Below are 26335 nucleotides of genomic sequence, written 5' to 3'. Positions count from 1 at the left end.
TGGAAACAGAGGATTCCAATCAATTAAGGAAGACTGAACAAGTTATAATATATGGTTGTGATAGAATATTATTATGCTATAAGAAATGAGAAAGGGAATGGTTTCAGAGAAACCTGGAAAGATTGTCTAAACTGATGCAAAGTGAAGTGAACAGAACCAAGAGAGCAATTTATATAATAACAACAATATTGTAAAGATAACCAATTTTGAAAGACTAAATAACTGATCAACAGAATGATCAACCATAATTCCAAAAGAGTTATAATGAAACATGCTATCTACCTCCAGATAGAGAAATGATGAATTTAGAGTACAAATTGAAGAATATCTTTTCTATTTATTCATTTTTTCTTGAAACATGGCTAATATGGAACTTTTTTTGCATGTCTATACATCTTTTAATTGTTTTTATTTTTCTTGCCTTATTTGTTGAGAGATAGGAAGGGAAGGGAGAGAATTTAGAACTGAAAATAGGGGTGGCTAGGTGGTGTAGTGGATAAAGCATCCGCCTTGGAGTCAGGAGTGCTTGGGTTCAAATCCGGTCTCAGACACTTAATAATTACCTAGCTGTGTGGCCTTTGGCAAGCCACTTAACCCTGTTTGCCTTACAAAAAAAACTGAAAATAAAATAAAACTGAATTTTTTAAAAAAGAAAATGAACTTGATTAATCCAGGAAGTCATCTTGGAGATGATTGCCCTGAGCTATAGTTTAAAAGGAGGGTGCAGGATGGAATATGATGACCAACAAGAAAGAAGATCGTCTTTCTTCTTAGTTGCTCAGTCTTTCTCATTGTCTCTATGTCATTCTCTCTTCTCTATCCCCCATCTCTCCCTTTCTCTCATTTCATGCTCCACCCCCCAGTCTTCCCTTCCTTGTTTTCTACTAGCTTCATCCAGCATGAGGTTGTGGGAGAATACAGCCACCTGTTTACCATCCGTGGTTCAGATCCCAAGTTGGAACCCTACATGCTACTTGCTCACATTGATGTTGTACCTGCTTCTGATGATGACTGGGAGGTGCCACCCTTCTCTGGGCTGGAGCGTGATGGTTTCATCTATGGCCGGGGCACACTGGACAACAAAAACTCTGTTATGGTTTGCCTCACAATACCCAGAATGGGCATGAAGGGGAATGGGCATTCAGGCATTTGACAATGTTAAGAATACTCTACTTTTCCAGAAAATGAGGGAAAGTCACTCTATCATTTTCCAGAGTCTAGCACAGTGCTGTACACAGTTGGCATTTCTAGCAGCCTTGTTCTCTGGAAGTTGCCCCAAATGGTCTGTCATGATATGCATTTGCCAATTCTGTCAGGAGGTTTTCTGATCTACAAATCCTAATCCTGGGGAAATCTGACCTAGGATTCTGAATGGCAATACTCCCCTGGTTTCACTTTTCCTAGTGACCCTTATTCATACCCTCTCTGTCTTTCCTCTGTGTTTATATCCTTCAGGCAATCCTGCAGGCCATGGAACTGCTCCTCAGAAGAAATTATGTCCCTCGAAGGTCTTTCTATATCTCCCTAGGACATGATGAGGAGGTAATCCATTAGTGTTGTTGCCTAGAACCTTAGATCTTAGACCAGTTCTTTGTCCTTCAGTTGTATGAACATCATGCTTCTTTCCCACAATCAGACGTCTCAGGGGATGGGCATAAGGCAGAATCTTCCAAAACCTCCTTCTTCACACACACACACACACACACACACACACACACACACACACACACCCTCTAGAGATTGGATTGGGAACAGACATGGGTCTGGATCTGTGATGTGGGCAGGTATCTGGGAAATATGGAGCACAGAAGATTGCAGCCCTACTGGAGTCACGAGGTATCCAGCTGTCCTTCATCATAGACGAGGGAGGCTATGTCATGGATGATTTTATCCCTAACATTGAAAAACCCTTTGCAATGTGAGTAAAGTTACCCCAGCTTCTTGCTTCCTGCACTGGGTCCTTCCTACACTTTCTACACCGGGTTCTCTCAGAACCCAGTCTTGGACTCTCTTATCTATCTCCTTCTGCCCCCTGGAGCCCAATGCTTTTATGCCATACCAGAATATCTTCTTTTAGTCCCCTCCTGCCTTTCCCTTTCTAACTTCAATAGCTCAAGACTATTCCAACTCTGCTCAACCTGAGTTCTGAGCAGCACATGACTGACACCCAATTAGATCTTTTGAAGGATCCCAGGCAGATTCCAGTCAGGTCATGTCTCTATCCAAAACCTTTCAATGAAACTCTAGTATTTACTGAGTAAACTTCAATTTCCTTAATCTGGCATTCAGAACCCTCTACAATCAACCTATCTTTTCAACCTTATCCCATGCTACTTCTCCTTTTATGCATGATGCTTTAGCCAGACCATCTCCTGATTCATATTTGGTCATTATACAGTTTCAGTTTGTTTATTTTTTTTCCATCCTTCCCATTTACATTGCTCTTATCCTTCCTTAAAGATCAATTCAGTAAATGAATAAATAAAATATTTATTAAATGCTTACTGTGTGCAAAACACTGTGATAAGCCCTGAGGGGACAAATAGAAAGATAAAGCAGTTCCTGTTCTTAAAGAGCTCACATTCTAATGTGAAAGGTTTCAGCTATAAGTCAGGTGGAAAAATCCCATGGTCCTTAGGATGCAGTGACAAAGCATCTGTAAGTGCATACTTTTTAATGGCATTGCCACTGATAACATCATATCATTTTCTGATGTTGAACCATTTGACAGTGTCAAGGACTCTAGTGGGAAGAACTTTCTTTTCAGGGTCTTCAGTAGCTGTGGTTGTAACACCTATAGGAGCAGTTCCCAGGCTGCATCTCCACAGAATTTGATTCCTAGGATGATGGCTAAGTCCCCCGGGCTGGAAGAATTTCTATTACCAAGGTTTTTGTGTTCAGGATCTTGGGTTATCTTCATTAGGGTCTAAAGAGGGAGAGTGACCAAGAGGTTGATGATAGTTTGACTTCTCTGAGGAAGTATGCCCTGATCTTTCTCCCCAGTTAGGAATAATCTTCTCTACCCTCCACCTAGATTTTACCATAGTGCTTTGCTTTAACTTCTCTCATGCATTCTGTGCTATTTTGTAATTGTAGTGATTTGTGCATATATCATATTCCCCTACTAGACTGCAAAATACTTAGTGTCTGGCTTTCTATCTGATCTAAACTCTATGGTTTCCCAGAGTTTAGCACAGTGCTGTACACAGTTGACATTTAATATTTACTGAATTTGATTCTGTCCTGCTAGGATTTCAGTGTCTGAGAAAGGTGGCATGAACCTCATGCTACAGGTAGACTCTGCTGCAGGTCATTCATCAGCCCCACCAAAGGAAACAAGCATTGGCATCCTTGCAGCAGCTGTCAGTCGGTAAGTGGTCCTTCCCTTCCTTGTACCCTCAGCAAGGGCTTATCTCTGGAAACCTAGGCCTTCCCTATTTTAGTCTTGAGAAAACTGAATCATAGATCATGCCAGGTGATAGAGAAGAATTAGAAACCAAAGATATGATAGGTAGATAATATATAGAGCCATGTGTGGGTTCCTTCAATGAGTAAACAGGATTAGGTGGCTCAAGCTTTACAAAGGAGATCATCAAAAATCAGGTGAGAGGGATAAGAGAGAAGTAAATGAAGAGGTGAGTTTAACATCAGAACTAAGGGAACTTTGGTAGTGGAAGGTGTTTATTTCTTTTGTCTTTATTCTTGGCTATATCCAACTACTTAAGGACATTATCTTAGTTGATTCCTGAACCATTCTTGTGAGATATTATTATTATCTTCATCTTTACAGATGAGAAAACTGAGGTTAAGAGCAGTTAAGTGACTTGCCCATGGTCACTTGGTATCTGAGACAAGAGTGGGGAATTGTTTCCCAATTTCCTGTCCAACATCCTATCCATGCCCCCACATCTGAGCATGTCTGAGAGAACAATGTCTTTTTTCAGACTGGAGAAAACACCAATGCCTAACATGTATGGAGAGGGGACTGAAAAAAGCCTTTTGGAGCAACTTGCAGGACAGGTATGGGACTGAGGAGACCCTAGAAAAAGGGCAAGGGGAGGAACTCTCTACTGAGGAAAGAATGGGTATATCATCTGGGGCTATAGAATCTCTGGACTCCCTTCATCCTTGCCAAGGTTGAGGGAAACCATTACCCACCCCATCTCTATTTTCCACACCAATACCTTAATATTGGGTTGATTCATAATTCTCAGGAAGGAGTTATTCCTTCTCCATACTCAACAATCCAAATTTTATGTGTGCCCCTTAGGAGACTGATCTGTGTCCTTTAACCAGACAAACCCAGATGGTGAATCACAGCCTCATTTATTATTTTCCAAAGTTCATAAAACCAACAAATTCCAGCCAAGTCCTGATCACAAGGGCCCCAATATGAAATTTTGGTTTAGACCTAGATTAATAGGAGATCTTTACCTCAGACACACTAACCCTCACATGCTAACCATTTTTTCACTAGATTTGGAAATTCTGCTAACCTGGCTCTTTCTTCTCTTAGTTTGGATTCCCAATGAATATCATCCTGACCAACCTATGGATATTTGGACCCATTGTGCGCAAGTAAAGAGTTCTTGTCACCTTACCCCAGCCTCCAGTCCTTATTTAAGCAGGTTCAAGCAATCCCAAATTGAACAGCTACCTCCCTCCAAATAGGCATTGCCTGTAAACCCATATGTATAGCAGCCTTTCATTCAGGAAAGAGTTATTCCCCACATTCCTCTTACTCATCCATTTCAACACTTCTTAAACCTCTTCCCTGTTGAGTTGGTCTTCCTTATGTCTGAACTTGATTCCTCTTGTTTCAGAATACTTGAGAAAAGTCCCATCACTAATGCAATGATCCGAACCACTGTGGCAATCACTATGTTCAATGCAGGAGTCAAGGTAATACCCCCAGGAAGTTCTGGATCCTTAACTCCACTCCCTGTCTGGGAAACTGAAGAAATTCTTTCCTGGGTCCCACACAGGTCCCTTTCCTTTCTCTGGAACCACGTCAGACAAATAGAGAATAGAGTCAACACCAATTCCATATCCTCTTGGTTAATTCATTGATGTATACTTCCAATGTCTCCGAAAATGTCAACCTATTCTGTGTTCCTAGAATGTGATTCAGTATGATTCTTAACTATATAGACAAATGTGCCTTAGAAGCGAATTAGCACCTAGTACCTTGGAAGGGAATGCAACTTTCTGCATCCCCTTTGACAAAGTGTCCAACATGAGCTATTTACAAAGAAGAATAATCTGCCTGCGATATTTCTCCAAAATAAAAACATCTTCACATCCACCTCTAAGGCTCCTTCCTATTCAAATTCTGTGACCTCTCATTCTGTGATCCTACATTCACTTGGTGGATTCAGGAATTTCATATTTATTATATGAAAGTAACAGTGGTCAAGTAGTTGATAGATGAAGGAATATTGCACTGACTTCAATGACTTATTCAGAGATCAAGGTTTAGAATTCAGTCTTCTGGGGTGGCTAGGTGGGGCAGTGGGGCAGCCTCAGACACTTAATAATTACCTAGCTGTGTGACCTTGAGTAAGCCACTTAACCCCATTTGCCCTGCAAAAACCTAAAAAAAAAAAAAAAATCAGGCTTCTAATACCCTTTCCAGGGTCTTTTTTTTTTCCATTACACAGATGAGATGGTTTGGGGGTCATTCCCAGACATCCTACCTAAGGAGTACAGTGCTATTATGGAATGAGAGATAAGAGATCTGGGTTTGAGTCTTAGCTCTGCCACGATCTTGCTACATGACCTTGGGAAAAACACTTCTAAACTGTGAATAGCATTTTCAGGTTCTCTCTCCCTTCTTAGCTTTACCCCATGCTGAACTGGCCTTCCTAGCTCATGAATGATGGACTTCTCCCTCAGTTCCAAGCTTGTCTTTCTAGTCATGGAAGGGAATAGGCAGATTTTTAAACCTGGAAATGATACCTTCCTCCTCATTGGGGAGACAACCTCATGCAAACATTCCAGGGATTAAGTGATGTCCAGCCAAGGAAGGAACTTCAGACCTGCTCTGCCAGATTAATCTCAAGAGTTGGGCAGGGTGCTGATTGCTGCCTTTCAAGAGAGTTCCATACATAGAGACACAGGCATTAAGTGAACCAAGGGTGCTGCTCAGTGGCTAGAATAGAAATAGCACCTGAATTTTTTAAAGAATAGGTCATTTAAATGTGTTTGGCCTGTAGCAGGGAAAGCAATGTCTTCAGAACTAGATTAAGTAATCTTCTCAAAAGACCATCAGCAACCTCCCTCTGATGCAAGCATTACCAGGGGAGAATTGTAGAATAGGAAGGCATCTTAAAGGTCATCTTGTCCATCCCCCTGCTTTCACAAAAGGGTGAGCTCTTCTTTATTTTTCTCTCTTTTCCTATAATTCAGAATTGGAAAATCTAAGTTTGAGAGTCAGATTGGGTCCTAGAGATGAACTAGACAAATCTCCTAATTTTACAGATAAGGAAACTGTGACTCAAATTGGTTAAATAGCTTTTCCCAAATTTCACATAAGGGCTGACCTGGGATTTGAAACTGGACCCTTTGACCTTTCTACACCTTGACCACTAGGTGGCGCATGCCTAGAGCCCTAGACCTGATTCATTCTATCTGACCTTGTTCCTTCTTTGTTTTCAAAGAGCACCACAGACTTCAAGGAGTGCTGCTTGCATATGAATTAGAGTGACTTTAGCCACTCACTAGCTGTGTGACCCTGGGTAAATCACTTAACCTCTGCCTACCTTAGTTTCCTCATCTGTAAAAGAGGATTTGCCTCCTCATAGGGCTGGTTTGAGTATCAAATGAGTCAATAGATATTAACAATGTAAATAGCTGTCAAATAAAGTAAAAAGTCAAATAAACATTAAAGTACTCTATAAATTCTAGTTGTTATTATTACTATTGTTATCATTATTGTTATGTAGTATTTTTTATTTATTTAAAGCAATGGGGTTAAGTGACTTGCCCAAGATCAGCTAACTAGTATTCTTTATACTGTTCCAGAATCAGCTTGACTCTTCGAATCAAAAGTGATCTGGAAGTCATTTAGCCCCAACCCCCACCTATAGGTTATATTTGACTAGTAGTCATCCAATCTCTAAATAAATATCTCCAATAATAAGGTACTTTCTACCCTCATTCAATCTTTAGAGCGCATAAAATGTTAGAGATTCCTTTATTTTAAACTGAAAATGATTTCCTCATAGCTTCCACCATGGTACATTCTTGCTCCAAGCAGAATGAGTCTATGGAGGTGGTTCTGTTAGTTTGTTGTTCATATGCATCTATAGATCAGGCCATTAGATTGCCCTATTCCCTCCCTACTCCTAATCCTCAATAAAGCTTCAGACCTTTCCTACCTTTCTTTCCCCATCCACACTTACATATCCCTATGTCCAGTTCTCCTACATGACTATGGCTGATATAATACTAAGTTATGCTGATGGTGCCAATAGGTTTCCCTTCCAGGAAACTTGTTGGCATTTTATCCAAGCTTTTATTGAAATGAAATATTTCTGAAATACCCAGAGTCTCCTTGAAGTGAAATGGAAAGGGCCCAGACCAGTGAGTACTGGTCTCAGACACTTATTATGTGAATTTGAGCAAGTCACTTAACTTTCCTTGCCTCAGTTTCTTTATCTGTAAAATGAGCAGGAGAAGGAAATGGCAAACCACTCCAGTATCTTTGCTAAGAAGATCACAAAAAAGGGGCATGACTAAACAAATGAATGAATTTGAAAAAGCCCAAGACTTAGGGACCTGAGACTTGAAGACAATTTTTCACTCTTGTCACTGACTAGCTAGGCAACTTTATACAAGTCACTTCTTGACTGGGCCTCAGTTTCTATCTGTAAAATAAGTCTGGATGAGATGATCTCTGAAGTTTATTCCCACTTCAACAGGTAATGATTTCATAACACTAACTGACTAGGGACCTTAGATAAGTCACTTCCCATCCCTGAGTCTTACGTTTTTAAATTTTGGTTTGTTTGGTTTTTTTAAGTGTAAAATGAGGGATTGACCTAATTGACCTATAAAGATCTTTCATTCTATGATAAACCTAGATGGAAGAAATTACATGACTAAAGACTTTTTCAGTAATTTCATTTGAGACCCAGAGAAGAACTGGAAATAGAACCAGAAGGCAGGAATCAGAGTCACATTTCCCATTAGAAAGATGGGGTAACTATGGCCCAGAGAAATGAAGGGATTGACACGTGTTTCACAGACTTCCCTCTGAGATCTATGTCTAGCCCTGAAAAGGAGCATATGGTCCTTTTGCTCAGCACCTCAATAACCCAAGACTTAAGAGAGGAAAAAAACAGATTCAAAGCATAAAATTTAACCTCCTCTGCCTTCTGAAATTTGAGTTTCCCACGAAGTTAACTAGTGGAAGAAAAATTTTATTATCTAGATTCTTCTCAACAGTCATTTTTGGTTAAGCTGGGTAAAGGGAACCTGTCTGGCTCTATAGGTATCTGGGGTTGGTTCAAACAGTAGACATGTATTTTTTTTCTCCTCAGGTGAATGTCATACCTCCAACTGCCCAGGCAACAGTCAATGTTCGGATCCATCCTGCCCAGACAGTCCCTGAGGTATGATCTAGAAGTTTGTTGGGAAATACAAAGGCATATGACCTCATGACCCAGAGATTAACACTCATCTCAGAATTTGTTTAATCAGAAATAAGGGGATTAAAACAAATCCCCCAGGTGAACTTTTCTCAAGAGCCATAGGATGACCCAGTATAAGTGGTCTCCTTATGGCCTTAATAAGCCAAACTTACCTATCTTAAGGATAAATGACTCAGAGTAACATGACAGAAAGAACATGGAACAATTAATAAAAGGCTTGCATTGGAATCTCAGTTCCTCATTTAGCATATCTGGGTCTTATTTCCTTATCAGTAAAAATAAGGTATTGTACTAGATGATCTTTCTAGTTCTAACCTCTATGATCCTTTACTTTTCTAAGCTACAGTTTTTCATCTATAAAATAAGGATAATACTCCCATTTCTGACTTTACAAGATTTTTGTGAGGAAAGAACTTTGTAAGTCTTAAAACATTATAAAAATAAAAATGTGAGTTATGTGATTTGGCTCAGATACCTTTGAGACTCTGGGCTAGAGTCTATTTCCCATTTTGGGTTTAAGTAATAACAGTCATTTCTCTCTGAACTTTAATTTTCTTTTCTGTAAAAGGACGAAGCTTCAGTCTGTAATAAGATTCTCGAGCTAGCCTTGATTAGCACAAGCCAATATGAAGCCAGTTTCCCTACTGGCGTTTATGAGTCTTCTTGGGCTGTCTCACCCATGCCTTCTAGGGCTGCATGGGCTCAGACAATATAGCCTTTATTCCTCATTCGACAATAAGGTCTTGTTTTAATATCAGCCTGAGAAAGACCATGCTCAGAAGAAAATGCTACTGATGCTTTTAAAAAAACCAACATAATAACAAACATGATTACAAACTTTCTAAAAGCTAAATATAATTTGAGGTAGAAGATTATCTATGGCTATGGGAGAAATTGAAACTGGATATATAGATTTAAGAGTGATCTGCATAGATGGGATCATCAAAATTGATGACATTACAAAAGAAGATAATACATCAATATCCTTGCCACGAAAGAAACCAAATGGGGTCACAAAGAGTCATACACAGATACAACTAATGAACAAATATATACATGCACCACATGTATATCTATATATGTTTACATGTGATATAAACATGTAACATTATATGTTCTCTATGTATCTTCTTCCATCTGAAAGTCTCAGAGCAGCTGCCATCCTTCATTGTAGAGGGAGTTTTCTCACCAGCACTTTCCTATGCCAGTAAAATCATAAATGGAGCCAAACAAAGCAAAATAAAACAAAACTACCTTGAATCTCTTAAGGAATATGAGTCACGTTTTCAGAATATCGGGAGAGACATCACCACACAATGCAAAGTATCCTGAGTTTGGAATCAGATGACCTGGTTTCAAATCTTGTCTTAGATACTTACTACTAATGTGATCTTGGCAAGTCATAGTGTCTGGAATTTAATTTTCTCATCTCTGAAATGATGGGGTTGGACCTGATGATGACAGATAATCTAAAATTGCGATTCTTGGGTCAGCAGGGAATACATCAAATCAAAAGTCTAGAATTTTAGTCCTGGCTTTGCCAATTTCCAAGTCACTACAGCACCAGCCCTGGAGTCAGGAGTACTTGAGTTCAAATCTGACCTCAGACACTTAATAATTACCTAGCTGTGTGGCCTTGGGCGAGTCACTTAACCCTATTACCTTTAAAAAAACTGAAAAAAAGAATCAAATGAGAGAAGGTAAGGTGTTCTTTAATCACAAGGCATCTACAACTGTGAACTGTGTTTTTAACTGAATTTCTCTAGCATCCTTTCTCCTAAATCAAGCAAAAAAAAAAATCCTAAGCACCAACTATGTTGGAGGCATGGAATTAAGTGCTGGTGATACAAAGAAAAGCAAAAACCCACAACAGTTGCCCTCAATGGCTCACATTTTAACAGTTTAAGGCATTTTCCTGTCTGATTTTTATTTGTTTGTTTGTTTTGGCCTCCCTTTTTGGTGAGCTGATTATCCCCACTGTACAAATGGGAAAATGGATTCAGTCCTTTGCCTAGAGTCACACACCACAGAGAAATCTAGATGAAGCTAGGACCCCAGTCTGCTGACTTCTCCCTAAGGGGTAGTCATTATCTCAGGAAATCCCAGAATTCCTCTAATTGAGGTTCTTTCCACCAGTTCCCTCCCACTCCAGCATCCTTCCATTCCTTTCCAAGGGACATGTTTTCCACCCAGCTGGGGCCTTTACCTCATGACCATGGAAATATCACCCTGGATTTGGCTCTCTTCCCTCTCCTCCATGCCTAGGCCACAGTGGTCTTCCTTCCTAAACTCATCTGTATGAAACTCTGAAATCCTCATGTGAGGCTCCACCCCCCCCCACCTCCTACCCCCTCCCCCACCACAGAGGCACCTGTGGAAAGCCCTCATTGTTTAAAAAATCCTCAGCCACTACTGAAGACCATCAATGAACCACATCCTTTCCCTATACCATCACCACCATATAAAGCTTCCTCAAGAGCTGGAAATTGGAATTGCAAAATTGGGCAATTAGATGGCAGAGTGGTTGGGGCAATGGACTTGGCATCAGGAACATCTGAAGTAAAATCCTGCCTCAGGCACTTTTAACTATGTATTTTGTCTTTTCTCATCCTCAGTTTTCTTATCTATAAAGAAATATTAATAATAGCATCTGCTTCCAAAGTGTGGTAGGAGAATTGAATGCAATCATACAGGTACAATTTCACAAGTCTTTAGCAAAACATAAATATTTGTGAAGACTTCACCCAGTGGAATGAGCAGATGAGAATAATTTGTTCCAATGGCTAAGAAGGCAGCTGAAGAGTGCTTGAAACTTAGACATCAAAGATCCAAGGTTACCCAATGCATCTGGAACATTTGCCAGCTGTCCTGCCACTGGACTTAGATGATTCTGGAAGAAAGAGTGGGACTGACAAGTCCAATTCACAAAAAAAGTCAAGATGTCCCTTGTGATGTTATTAGTTCTCTTCAAAAACAACGTAAATGAAGCAACAAAGGATTTATTTTACACAATCATTCTTGATATGATTGCCCAAGAATCCACCGTAGCTCCTGATTATTGCTCATTACATTGAATTCCTGCATTTCAGTTTTGTCTTGGATTGTTCAGTCATAGATTCTACAAGCAGGAAGGAACTTTGGAGATCACAAGCCCACTCATTTCCTAGATAAGAAAACTAAGGCCAAGAGAAGTGTCTTATACAAGATCATTCAGTAGACAATATGTATTCCTTCTCCTGTTATATGTTATGAATCCTGTGGAGTGTGCAAAAGAGGTACAAGTGAACCCCACCCCATCACTGGAAGCATACAGGCAAAGATCAAATGACCTATTGATAATAATATAGAACAGTAGAAGCAAACACAAATAGAATCTGGATCTCTACTGGCCACATGCTGATGTAGAAACCCACACATTAACATTACTTATCTTGTATTTTGGGGGAGAGTCAACTTGTAAGAATCTAAGACCAGTTTTGAATTCAGATCCTCCTGACTCCAGGGCCAGTAATCTAGTCTAGATGCCATGTCTATGTTTTGTCACACTTGTATTCATTTTGTTAAAAATTTCTGTTACATTTTAATTTGTTTCAGAAGTTTACTACTTGAATTTGATGCATCTGCTTGTAGAGTAAAATCATCTCTCAAAATTCTATAAGATGTTATTCTGCCTTAAAAGAACTTATAGGATAGAATCATAGATTGGATTTGGAAAAGACCTAAAAAACCAACTCTCTAAACCCTCCATTTGACAGATTTCCAAGGCCCAGAAAGGGAATTTGGGTTTCCTATTCATCATAGGCACATAAATTTGGAACTTGACTTTACCTCCAAAATCATCAATTCCCTCATTTTATTGTTGAAGAAATTAAGGACTAGAGAGATACTAAAATATTTTATCACACAACTGGTCAATAGCAGAGTTCATTTTTATCCTCAGGTCCCCACACATGAAATCCAGGGCTCTTTCCTTTGAATCACCCTGATTTTCACACAGCAAGTTAGTGAGAGAAAGCATGGCAAGCTAGAATCCATGTCTCCTGAGTCCCAGGCCATTAGTTTTCTCCTTATTCTCTGTTCAGGGGAAGGAGATTATGTGTTTGTGTATATATACATATATATATATATATATATATATATATATATATATATATATATATGTTTGTGTGTGTGTGTGTGTGTGTGTGTGTGTGTGTGTGTGTATATATATATATATATATATATATATATATATATATATGGAGGGAGAGAGAGAGAGAGAGAGAGAGAGAGAGAGAGAGGCTGAAAGTTTAAGTGACTTGTCCAAGGTCACATAGGTGCTAAGGAGAAACTGGACTGAAAAAGAGTGAAAGTGACAACAGGGTAAATGTGATTGATGTGGAGCCAACACTGGACAGGATACCTGACTGCTTGCTACCTTGTGGTACTTTTAAGAGGTTTTATGAAAACTCTATAAAACTCTAGGAGTTTTATGAAATGGTTGAACTAGATGACCTACAAGGTGCCTTTTAACTCTAGATGTGTGGCCCTTGAGAATAAGAGATTAGAGACAAAAGACAGCTGAGGTTGGATTCAATGAGGATGCCTCCTTGGATTCAGCTACTAATCATGCTTGGTTCAGGAAATGGGCATGACATCTGCCTTCTATGGAGGAGGTTGGTGGGGTTACAAATGTTCTTAGATTCTTTCATATTGGAGAAAATCCAAACCCCAGGAATACAGTAATTCCTCCCTTCTCAGAGATAGTCTTAGGTCAGAAACATAGCCAAAACCAAAATGTACCAATGCCAATAAAACCCCTAAAAGGATGAATGAGATATTGATCACCCCAAACCATCTCCTTGGTCCATACCAAGATAGTTCCAGTGGAATCTCCAATAGACCTCTTTTCTCAGGGACTCCTGAAACTAGATTTTGTAAGTTTTCTCTTATCACACTCATCTTAGTTGATTTGGGTTGCAAGTTCTGATAACTTCAGACCAAGTTGTATTACTTTCAGAGAGGGGAAACAAAGAAAGTCTGCTTAGTCTAATGCCCCCCTCCCCCTCCCCCCACCAGTCCCTGTCTTGACTGCTGAGATCATTTTCCTGATTCTATATGTAGCTGGTTACAAACAGGAAGCCGGGGTCCCCAATGAAGGGAAATAAGACTGTATGACCCTTTAATCACTAATATGAGACACCCATGAATTGGACAGGTCCTCCAGAGGTCATCATGTCCATCCTTCTTCCTCAAGGTGAGACAACACAACCCCTATCACCCCCTCCAGTGCAGAGAGGTGAGAGTCTCTCATTTCTCCTTTCTCCCCTCCCCAAAAAAGAAAATGCCACAAAATCATTGGTACAAAACCATTAGAACTCTTTCTGGATGTCTAATCCACATTCTTCTCTTTCCCCTCATATTCCACTATCATCTCTACCCTATTAGTTTCATTCTATCCTCAAGAGGAATCAGGAACTCTGCTTGCCCTCATTTGCAAATAACGCTTGGAATTCATAGAATTCTTAAATTGGAAAGGGCCTCAAGCATCACCTAATACAACCTAAATCTGAACAGGAATCTCCTCTATAATGTCCCTAATGAGTGCAGCCTGAAAAACAACAATCACACAGATCAGTTCTTGAGAACCCTCTTGCCCTTCAAAGGACATTTTTCCTTGCATCATGCCAAAATTTGCTACCACAACTTTTACCCATTGCCCCTAAATGTTAGGCCCTTTTGACCAGATTCTAGTCAGGATCAAAGGATTATAGATTTAGAGGGATGAAAGAACCGCAGAGGTCTTCTAGTTAAACCTCATTTTGCAACTGCAAGGAAACTGAGACAAGGAGATGTTACGACTTAACCAAGAGACTCAGGTTATCTTGCAGAAAACAAAGTTTCCACTTGTGACCTAGAGATCATGATGACCTAGGGAGGACAAGAGTAGTTGCTAAGGAAGAAGAAAAGTTACTAGACTCGATTAAATGAAAAATATAGGTAACAGGATATCATCATTTTTCAAGTTATTAGGCAGAAGGGACTGGATTTGTGGATCTAGGTTAGGTAAGGGGAGGAAAGGAGAAGGGACTAGTATCTATTAAAAATCAACTATGTGTTGGGGTGGCTAGGTGGCGTAGTGGATAAAGCACTGGCCTTGGAGTCAGGAGTACCTGGGTTCAAATCCGGTCCCAGACACTTAATAATTACCTAGCTGTGTGGCCTTGGGCAAGCCACTTAACCCCATTTGCCTTGCAAAAAAAAAATCAACTATGTGACTGTGCTAAGCACTTCACAAAAATTTTCTCATTTGATCAATTGGGCAACAAAGGTGGAATCCAGGATAGAGCCTAGGGACTGAAGTTCAGGTAGACCTGAATTTAAATCTAGCCTCAGCTACTTATTAGTTTGTGGGACTCTTAAGTTACTCAACTCTCATTTGCCTCCATTTCCTCATTTGTAAAATGGGAACAATAATAATAGCACCTATCTATCATCACTTTCCTAGTGACCTTCAATCTCATCTTCTACAAGAAACCGTTCCACTCCAGTCCTTCCTAACACTGGTGCCTTCCTTCTGAGACTACTCCCAATTGATCCTTGTTTGCATGTTGTTTCCTCTATTAGATTTTGAGTTCCTCTCTACATCCACAGCCCTTAGAACAAGGCCACATATCAAGAACATTCTGAGTCCAGCAAAGAAACCAAATCCCTGATGCTCTTGGGTACCTACCTCCCAGGGCTCAAATTCTGTTAGAATGTAAGCTCTTTTAGGGCAGAGTTCATTTCAACTTTTGTCTTTATATCTCCAGGTATAGCAAAGTGCCTTGTCAAGTTGGCACTGCATCATCATCATTTATTATTATGATTATTATTTGAAAAGTGATTATTGATTGAATGATTGACTCAGTCTTTTGAACACTCAAAGATCGGTACTGTTTGTATTCCAAGTTGCTTGGGTGGAAGTCCTAATTCCATTATGTTTTCTTCAAAAGGTGCTAGAGATTATCCAGAATATTGTGGCTGATAACCGAGTGAAGTATGAAGTACTGACTGCCTTTAACCCCCTTCCCATGAGTCCCTACGACAATGAGGCCTTTGGGTACCAGCTTCTCAGAAGGACTATAAGAGATGTCTTTCCAGAAATCTCTGTTGTTGTCCCAGGTAATGACTTCACAAAGGATGACCACTTGAAAAGGTGGCCAGGAATGGTTTCCTCTCAGACTTCCCTTTAATCCTTGCCCTCACTCCAGCTGTTCATGCCTGGAAACAGCTACTACCTTCCTCCCTTCCTCCCCTGGCCCAGCTGGATCTTTCAACTATAACTGTTTTCTCCTATCAGACTGGAAGGAAGAAAGTAAACAGGAAAGAGACAGAAACAATAAATCCTGGAGGTGAGAGAAGGGGGAGAACTGGTTTTGCTCACTTGAGGGAGCAGTCCTTGCTCAGCCTGAGCCTCAGTTCCCCAACCCCCAAGGTTAACAGGTAGGTTAAACTAACAGCTAGGTTTGGAATTCTCTAGCCAGGCAGAGGGCTCCCCAACTCATCTCATTTACATTGACTAAAACCCAAAATCTAGACTACTCTCACCTATGTTTCCATTTTTCTCCTACTTTGAATCAAAGCAAAGACACTTGTATCACAAAATTGCCATCAAAATTTAACATGAAGGAAGGACTTCTTTAGTAACACATATTTAGTAAGCACAGAGCTCCTTGCTTGATGCTAAGATACAATCTTTTGACCAGATCTATTCCCTGCCATCATAGAACCTGATAATGAATAAAAAGGACACAAAAATAGATAATTCTATTTTATTTCATTTTCTCCACTTATATATTAAAACAAGTTTTAACATACAGTTTTAAAACTTCAATTTCCAAATTCTCTCTCTTCTTCCTACTTCATTGAGAAAGCAATTTATTTGCTATAAGTTAAAAATATGTAGTCTTGCAAAACATATCCATAATAGTCATATTTTGAAAATATAGATATACCCCCAAAAACAAAAGAAGTTTAACAAGTATGCTTCAACCTATATTTAGATACAATCAGTTCTTTCTCTGGGAAAAACAGATAATTCTTTTTTTAAAAAATATTTATTTATTTATTTTGAATTTTACAATTTTTTCCCCTAATCTCGCTTCCCTCTCCCTATCCCCCCCACAGACAGCAGTCTGTTAGTCTTTACATTGTTTCCATGGTATACATTAATCTAAGTTGAATGTGATGAGAGAGATACATCCTTAAGGGAAAAAAATAAAGTATAAGAGATAGCAAAATTACATAATAAGATAACGGGGTTTTTTTTTAAATTAAAAGTAACAGTCTTTGGTCTTTGTTGAAACTTCATAATTCTTTCTCTGGATACAGATGGTATTCTCCATTGCAGATATCCCAAAATTGTGCCTGATTGTTGCACTGATGGAATGAGCAAGTCCATTAAAGTTGATCATCAACCCCCTGTTGCTGTTAGGGTGTACAATGTTCTTCTGGTTCTGCTCATCTCACTCAGCATCAGTTCATGCAAATCTTTCCAGGCTTCCCTGAATTCCCATCCCTCCTGGTTTCTAATAGAACAATAGCATTCCATTACATACATATATACACCACAGAAAAACAGATAATTCTAAAAGAAAAAATGTATGATGTTGGGTATTAGAAATCTCACATCTGATACTACTTATATGACTATGGACAAATCACTTGTACTTCTGGGCCTTAGTTTCCTCAACTATAAAATGAGGATTAGAACATCTCTTCACCTTTCGGGATTATTATATGTCAAAAATTTGGAAGATTTAAGATACTCTGTACATATAATGCAATAGATCAAGAGCTGGCTTCAGAGTCAGAAAAATCTAGCTTCATTCTCACCTCTGGCACATTTGGTTCACCAAACAGAACCTGGGCAAGTCTCTTAACCTCTCATTGCCCCTAGGCAACTCTCTTGAGACCTTGAGTTGCCAAATATGTGAAAATCTGTGATGATAATGTCCTCACTGAGAATTCCCTCTGCTAAGGAAATCCCAAGTCCAATACAAAAGCTTATTAAAATACAGAACTATATTACAGAATGAAATACTGTGTGACCAATGGGAATAAGGGAAGGTTTCAAGGAGGAAGTCCCCATTTGAGTGGAACTTCCTCTCCAGGGGGATGCCAAGAATGAGACTACCAGGAAATTCCCATCCCCTTTCCGGGTTGATTTTGCAACTCTTAGCAATAGTGTTCTTCAAAAAAGAGTTGTTGAGAGAGAGATTTTTAAGGTGAGTGTCTACTGCAGCTGAGATGGCAAGTAGATCTGTCCTAAATGGGAAATATTCAAGTGGTTGTCAATTCTTTCTTCCCCTTTCCCTCTTCCCCAAATGTAGGAAGAATGGAGCCTACTTAGCTTTTCTCCAACAGCTATGACTAGAAATGAGACTCCAGAGTTGGGAACTGAGGAATAGGACATTGTATTCATTACTTATGATAGCATTTATAAAATTTTAAAGGTTAGTGTTTTAACTTTACATTTAAAACCTCAGGGTTTGTAAAGCATTTTACAAGTTTGATTTTCACAACAACTCTGGGAAGAGGTACTATTATTATCCACATTTTACAGATAAAGAAACAGAGGCAAACAGAGTTTAAGACTTACCCAAATTCATATCACTAGTAAATTCCCAGGCTACATTTGAACTCAGCTCTTTCCAGCTCCAGGTCCAGCACTCTATCCACTTTGCCAGTTAGCATCTTACTTTAATGATCTTAAGGAAAATCTGCAATTCTGTTTGACAAAACATTTCTTAAATAGCCACTATTTACAGAGCACTGTGCCTAACCCTGAGAGGGATACAAAGTTCACATAAGACAAAGTCCCTGTTCTCATAGAATTTATAGTCTAGGATGGTTCTAGAGAGAACCATAATTTTTAAATGATACATGATAAGTGCATAAGAGAGATGTGATTATATAACCTGTGTCAAATGATTTACTTTTTCAGGGAGGGACAAAGGAAGGAGGAAGAGAATGTGGTACTCAAAATTTTTTAAACAAATGTTAAAAAATTCATTTTACATGCATTTGGGGGGATAAAATATTATTGACTGTGCAAAAGAGATGTGAGCAAGTTGAGTTGTGAAGAAAAAGTGGTCATTATCTCCTAATAATTCTGAACAGATTCCCTTACAGAGGTGCTATCTGAGTTGGATTTTAAAGGTTGGAAAAGAATTCAGTAGCTGAGAAATTGCAAAGGGGAAGAGTCTAGACCTAGGGAAGAACAAAAGTTCAAGGAAAAAACATAGGATAAAGATGAAAGAGAGAAGGGAGTGGAGGGGGGGAGGCTGGTACAAAGTATTTAACAAGTTGTTGACTTTGGCTCAGGTGTAGAGCAGGTGTCCTTAACCATTTTGATAGGTTGGTGATAGCTTAGGGCCCCTTTCTCAAAATAATGTTTTTAAATGAATAATCTAAAATAGGATTACAAAGGAAACCAATTATGTTGAATCTCTCTCTCTCTCTCTCTCTCTCTCTCTCTCTCTCTCTCTCTCTCTCTCGATATATATATATATATACACATATATATGTATACACATGTGTTTATATGTTTATGCATACATAAACAAATTCACAGACCCCTATTCAGAAAGAAATTATATGAGAGAAATATGGAAATGGGAATGGGTCAGTGGCTATGGAATCTGACTCTGCCACAGGTTCCTAAAAATTTCTAGACATAACCATCTGTTAGGTCCCTGCCATGACTGTTGTCCCTTTTGTCTCTCTCCTCCTAGGAATCTGTATCGGTAACACTGATGTCCGACACTATGCTAACATCTCCACAGGCCTCTATCGATTTAACCCTCTCTATCTCAATCCACAGGACTTCAAGGGGTGAGTGAAGCAGTAAGAGGCAGTGTGATGATAGGTAATATTTCCATGACCTCCCCATCCCTGCAAGGGAATAAAAGAGCATAAAGTTTTGTAAAGGAAAACTGGAAACCTGGATAAATCCAGCTGTCTTCCCCTTTCCAGTATTTCCTAGCATTGACATGTCAATTCTCTTAGAAAGGAAATCATTTAGTGATGCATTCATTTAACAAAAATTTATTAAGTATTGTGGGAAAGTGAAGAATATACTAGATTTGGAGGCAGAAGACACGTTAAAATCACAAGATTTCAACTGTGTAACTTCATATAAGTTATTCCTTCCAGATCTAAATGTAGGCTTCTCTAAAGTCAGCAATATTCCAAAAGGTGAACCATTTTACATCGAATTCATGATCCTTCCATGTGTTAATCACTATAGGAAATATTAAAATGAATAAAAGCTGTTCTTTGTCCTACTAAAGCATCTTATTTATGTAAGAGGATAAGTTGAATAGAATGAGTTCAGATATTCAAAACTCTTGAGGTCTAATATCAATCTTTGTTTTAATACACTAAATTAGGTTATATAAACTCTCTGCATCTCAGTCTCTATCACCAAACTGGAGGATTTTCTGCTCTTACCCATTTTGCTGGAATATGAATGTAAGATCAAAAAGAGAGAAATTCTTTGAACTCTTAGAAGAACAAATACTATGAATTCTAAGATATGATTGTCAACTCAATTAATTACCTAAAAGTTATTTAGAAAATTAATTCCAGGATGACAGACTCCACTGATTCCTGCACAACTCTGACAGATCTCTTCCCCTCAGTTAATGTAGACTCAAATCATGCAAATTTATTTGAACATTTATCTAAAACAGACTTTCCCAGACTTTCTACAAAATGAATTATTTTCCTCAAGACTTGAGATCTCTGGAAGAAGGAGAGGAATTTTGAGACTGGGTATATCTAGTTTCCTAATGAATGCAGGGGAGTCTTCCCACTGGAGAGCAAAGTACAGAAAGGGAGAGAGGGCAGCAAGGGTCATCTTAACATTCCATAGAATTGCTTCAGAAACTTAGAACAGGATGCATGTTAAAAAATATTTCTCTTATGACTTCTCATATTTATATACCTTTGTGGTTCATTACTAAAGTGCCTTATCTTAGTATGGCTGACTTTATACTGTTTATGCTTGAAAATTTGATAACCCAGTGATAGCAATTTGCATTTATGTGAAAGATTGCACACCAGATCAATATTGTTTATGTGACTTTTCTATCATTGGTTAAAGAATACAAATTGTAAATAGTTTTCAATGAATATTGATCAGATAATTGTGAAATGTTTCCCTAGATGGAAAGTTTTAATATTACAAATGGATGTGTCTTCTAAATGTAACAAAGTTTAAAAGAAACATCTAGGAATACAGTCACTGAGGAGTGATCATAATCTCATGTATATTCCTTAGAAAGAGTTCCTTCCTGGTTCCTCTTCTGGCACTACAGGGTCAGGGCTCTATAAGGCTTGTGTCAGAGCAGATAATATAATATGACTTTTCTTCCCATATCTCTTTCCCAGTTTCCATGGCATAAATGAGAGGATCTCTGTCAAAGACTATGAGACCCAGGTGATGTTCCTGTTTGAACTGATCCAGAATGCAGATATTGAGAAGATTCCCACACCTCATTCTGCTGAACATGAGCTGTGAGAAGATGGTGACTATTTCCAACTGTCTTTCCTGGGAGATGATAAACCCTCCTCCAAAATGGTCACACCATTTTTTTTTACCTCTCCCTGCTCAACTCTGGCAGGTCTCCTCCCCTCGGTTAATGTAGACTCAGATCATGCAAATTCATTTGAATATTTGCCTAAAACAGATTTCCCCAGACTTTCTGCAAAATGAGAGGGAAGAGAATGCATTTTACAAGAGACTTTGGAACTAATCCATGAAGCAACACCCTGCCAGCTTTCCAGCCTCAAATCCAGATTTTTCCATAAGCAAGGGTTCAAGTGACTGGAAGAGGGAGTGAATGTAGGCAGCTTTAGCCTGATCCCTAATACCTCTTTGCTCACCTCATCACTACCATGAAGTATGGCTTTCTGATGTCCCCACTGCTAACTTTCAGATCTGGGGCATCAGGCACATAGTCAATTTTTTTTCCTAGTAAAGATTTTCATTTGTAGGCATTATTCTACACACAACTACTTCAAGTACATCCTTTCCTCTGTTGTTCTGTTCCTAGGATCCCCAGTTTCTGACCCTCTTATGTACTTTCCTCCTCCTCTTGTATCCCTCTCTCTCCCTCCCTTTCCCTCTTCCTCTTCCCCTTGTGCTGGGAGAAACCCAAATATGAAACAAGCCAAACTAATATGTGTTAAAATAAAGTGATCAGTATCCTGCAACTTAGTTCCTGCTGATGAGGATTCTACCTCTGATCACCTATTAGAGAAACAAAGGCCTGGCTCTGGCCAGGGGATACCCAAAGGGTAGGGTCAGAAACAGAGAATAGTCCTGGGAGGGAGCAAGGGCACTGAGACCAGAGCCTAAGTGAGACCTGATTCTTGGACTAGGGAGAGAAAAGGAAGGGCCTCCTGTCCTTGGGCTGCCCCCAGCTTCCCTGTGTTGCTCCCCTCCCTCCCACTTGGCCTGGGGTTTTGCTCCCTCCTGTTCCTTCCACTGTTGCCCCTGCTCTCTGCACCCTTGCCAGCGCTAATCTGCGGAAACATTCCCCTGGCACAGCCTCACCTTCCCCCACCCCACTTTGTATTCCCAAAGGGGAGGGTCCAAGCGCCCTCATGGCCCCAGTCTCTCTGCTGAGCCGCTAGCCAGCAGGGCCCCGGCCCTGGTCCAACCCCATGGCCTGATTGAATCTGATCAAAGGCAGGGGGAGGGGGACTCTGGGGTCTAGAAAGAAGAAACGGTGTTTAGGGTATTCTAATTTAGATGATAAAACATGGCTGGAAGTAGGATATTGGCCTCTGTTAGGGGAAGGGAGGAAGCTTCTAACTCTCCTCTTGTAAGCAAATTTGAATCTGCCATGACAACCAGGTGGGGGGCCTGCAAGCACTGGTGCTATTTGTCCTGATTTGGGAGCTGCTCTTTGTGGATCACTGGGTCGTTAGGGTAATGGAGGGAAGTGTAGAGGGGGCTGGGTTAAGGGAAGCTCTCTTTATTTGAGCCAAGCACAGACCTTCCCTGGGGTTAGTGGATTGGACTGCCAGAAACTCCTCAGAGCTCCAATGGAGCAAGAAATGATATCAACATACTGACACTCTTATCTGGCCTCTGTACTCAATCCTTTTACCCAAGACTTCTCCCCCACCCTTGGACCATTTCTTTGGAGTTCACCCCAAAGGGAATCACATTAGTTTAGAAAATGTTAACTCAGGGAGGCTAGGTGGCGTAGTGGATAAAGTACCGGCCCTGGAGTCAGGAGTACCTGGGTTCAAATCTGGTCTCAGATACTTAATAATTAACCTAGCTGTGTGGCTTTGGGCAAGTCACTTAACCCTGTCTGCCTTGCAAAAAAAAATAAATATATATATATATATATACATATATATATATATATGTATATATGTGTATATATTAACTTGTCCTGGAATCAAGGAGAATCTGGAATCAGGAGTTCTATCACTTACTCCCAGTGAAGTATTAGTCAAGTCATTGAACTCTTTGGTCCTCAATTTCTTCATCTGTGAAATGGGAAAGTTGGTCTAGATCAGGGATTCTTACTTTTTTTGTGTCATAGGATCTTTTACTTGGCTAGTATTTTTTTGAAGTACTATAATTTTAATAACTGGAGTGTTTGATTTCAATTAGAGATTAGTGAAAATGAAGATGTCACTTTTTATCCATTCAAATTCTCAAATCTCTGGAAATCTTTGGGGTACACAGACCCCAGATTTAACAATCCTTGGAAAAAAGATGATCTCTTAAGATCCAGATTCCAGGATAGGCAGCAAAGGTGAAGAAGATAATGGATTGACTCCAATAGTTTTTTTTTCCATTTTCTGGATTTCAGTTCAGGGGTGTCAGTAGTAGACTTGACTCTTCTATAGTTGAAAAAAGTCCTGGACAGCCTGTGTTGGGGATGAGATGGTATCCAAGAGACCAGATGTCTAATGGTAGTGTCCCAATGGAAATGCTGATTGAAAAAGGTTATTCTGCTCTGGGATTTGATTCACATCTCTGCAACAATGTTATTGGCCTTTCTCTTCTTCCCTATGACCTACCTTTGTCCTAGCATTCCCCACAAGGTCTCCACATACCATTCTTCCCTTTCCTACCAGTTCCTCTTGTTTTCTGTTTCTAGGTGTAGGGTTCTTTCTCCTTTCTGCATCATGAGTCCATCCAGGTCTTGGATCCAGTTCCTGGGTGGGTTGAGGACTAGACTGTGATTGGAGCCCTGACAATGTTTATGAGAAGGACTGCTAGGGAGACACTTCTTGCTCTCTGCCTAGTTTTAGGAATGTTTTTTTGAGCTCCCACCCAAGGAGTGAGAAGCTGGAGAAGGGGGTGTGTGGAAGGGAAGAAGGAATTGCAAATTCTGGCTCAGAGAAAACACATTCCAATCCCACGGGTTCCCTGGGGGCTTTTGCATAGAAATATTCCAGTCAAAAGACCTGGCCCAAAATGACTTGAGCCAATGAGAAACTGATTAGGTCTGGGGAACTGTACCAAATAACACCCACCCACCCATTCCACTGTCCAAAATGAAGATTAGATGTGTCACCAAGGATACCACCTTCCCACCCTCTCTGTATTCTTTAAGAAACCAAAAGAGATTATAGTTTGAGAGAGAGAGACAAAAGAGGAGATGCAGCATATAAACACAAGGAGAGTCCTGGAAAATTGGAAACCCTTGTTGGTGAAGGAGCAGAAGGGTTTGATCCCACTCAAGAGATCAATCTACTCGGTCTCAATTTGTTCCCATGGTGATGACAGCAAAGGCAACCAAGTCAATCCATAGCATTCTCATGCCCACTCTGGACATCGAGTTCTATCTCTGGTCCCAGACAGATAGGAAAAAGGGGAAAACACAGTTCCTGCCTCCAACTCAAGTTCTGCAGATCAAACTGGGATCAGTAGGTAGAAGCTGAAAGGAGGCAAAGTGCCATAACAAGCACATGAACTGGATTTAAGTAAGGGAGTTACTGTGCCAAGTTACCAGCCTTACTTTCTCTTCCAGAGCCATCCGGATCCACTGGCCAGACATGAAACAGGATGACTAGCATTCCATGTGAGACAAAGAGGGCTAAGTGACTTGCCCAAGGTCACACAGCTAATAAGTGTCTGAGATATAATTTAAACCCAGGTCCTCCTAACTTCAGGGACAGGGCTTTATCCACTGTCATCCCAAATTTATACATTAATCATTTTGTGTAAGAGAAATTAGAATTAAGGGGAGATAGAAAGGGAAATTGTAAGAAAAGTTAAAACCTTTATTTATTTTTGCAAGTCAATGGGGTTAAGTGCAAGGTCACACAGCTAAGTAGTAAGTGTCTTCAGGTCAGATTTGAACTCAAGTTCCCCAGACTGATGCTCTATCCATCCACTACACCATTGAGTTACCCCTTGAAGTTAAAACTTCTTTTTAAAAGTCAGTTGATTAACATTTGTTAAGCTCTTACTATATGCCAGTCACTGTTCTAAGAAGTGAGGGTATAAAAGTAAAAAACAGCCCCTGCTCTCAAGGAGCTCACAATCGAAAGAGGGACCCTACACAAAACAATTATGTAAAAACCAGATACTTACAGGAGGTAATCCCAGAAGGAGGGCACTGAGGTTAAAGGGAACCAAGAAAGACTTCTTTACAATGGTGAGACTTAAGCTGAGGCTCGACCAAGCCAGAGAACCTAGGCAACAGAGATGAGGAAAGAGAGAATTCCAGGTATGGAGAACAGCCAGTGAAAACATTCAGAGTTGGGTCAAGTGTGATGAAGGAGCTCACTTTTCAATGGCAGATTCTTTGGAGCAAAATAAGGGCTAAGAAGATTGGAAAGGTAGGAAGAAGTTTAAGTTACAAAGAGTTCCGGAAGCCAAACAGAGGATTTTATATTTGATCCTGAAGGCAATTGGGAGCCACAGGAATGATGATCTGCATTTCAGGAAGGTCAATTTGAAAGCTAAGTAGAGGATGGATTAGGAAGAGACTTGTAGCAGGGAAACCAATCTCAAAAGTGGACAAAAGTTGGACTAAATAACCTCTTTTCCTCTTTCAACTCCAAGATTCAATGAGAAGATAGCAAATAAAAGTTAGACCTCTTAAGCTTTTAAATGTTTTTATATGGTCTCTAGCATTTAAAAAGAGATACTTTAAAAGTCATCATTTTGGTATACAAATCTAATATTTATGAAACTAGTATCCCATTTTTCCTTTCTATGGGAAAACCTAAGATCCAGGGTATTCTTCATTAAAAGAGAAGCATAATTGAAGCATAATTTTTGACACATATCATTTGTAAGGTAAGATAGAGTTTTCAAAAGATAGAATCTAAGCCATCAACAAACATATGGAAAAAGTACTCCAAATGGCTAATTGCAAATTAAAATAATTTTAAAGTTCCACCTTATACCCCTCAGTTTGGCAAAGATGACTAAAAAGGAAAATAATTGTTGGACACTTAGCACATTAATGCATTGCTATTGCTAAGGCTGTAAATTACTTTCCTGGAAAGCAATTTGGAACTATAGTCCTAGAGTCATTAAACTGCACATTCCCCTTGATTCAGGGATATCACTGCTATGCTATACTTCAAAGAAGTGGTACAATGGATAGTGTTGGATCTAAACGCATCTTCCCAAATTCAAATCTGATCTCAGACACTAGTTATGTGAA

General features: G+C 39.6%; 1 protein-coding gene across 1 annotated transcript in view; it reads left to right on the top strand.

The window, feature by feature from the left end:
* PM20D1 (peptidase M20 domain containing 1) overlaps window positions 1-23042 on the top strand; it is a 50986-nt gene extending 27944 nt beyond the window's left edge. The window contains exons 3-13 of the mRNA XM_074222506.1: window positions 864-1096; window positions 1456-1542; window positions 1785-1918; window positions 3251-3370; window positions 3945-4020; window positions 4517-4578; window positions 4824-4902; window positions 8544-8615; window positions 15629-15797; window positions 19412-19511; window positions 21072-23042. Of these exons, the coding sequence (XP_074078607.1) occupies window positions 864-1096; window positions 1456-1542; window positions 1785-1918; window positions 3251-3370; window positions 3945-4020; window positions 4517-4578; window positions 4824-4902; window positions 8544-8615; window positions 15629-15797; window positions 19412-19511; window positions 21072-21201 (1262 nt within the window). The 3' untranslated portion in view covers window positions 21202-23042. The remainder of the gene's footprint in view (window positions 1-863; window positions 1097-1455; window positions 1543-1784; window positions 1919-3250; window positions 3371-3944; window positions 4021-4516; window positions 4579-4823; window positions 4903-8543; window positions 8616-15628; window positions 15798-19411; window positions 19512-21071) is intronic.
* The last annotated feature ends 3293 nt before the right edge of the window (window positions 23043-26335 follow it).

This window comes from Macrotis lagotis, chromosome 2, assembly GCF_037893015.1.
Source record: "Macrotis lagotis isolate mMagLag1 chromosome 2, bilby.v1.9.chrom.fasta, whole genome shotgun sequence".
Lineage (NCBI taxonomy): Eukaryota > Metazoa > Chordata > Mammalia > Peramelemorphia > Peramelidae > Macrotis > Macrotis lagotis.
This window is presented reverse-complemented; position numbering and strand designations above follow the sequence as displayed.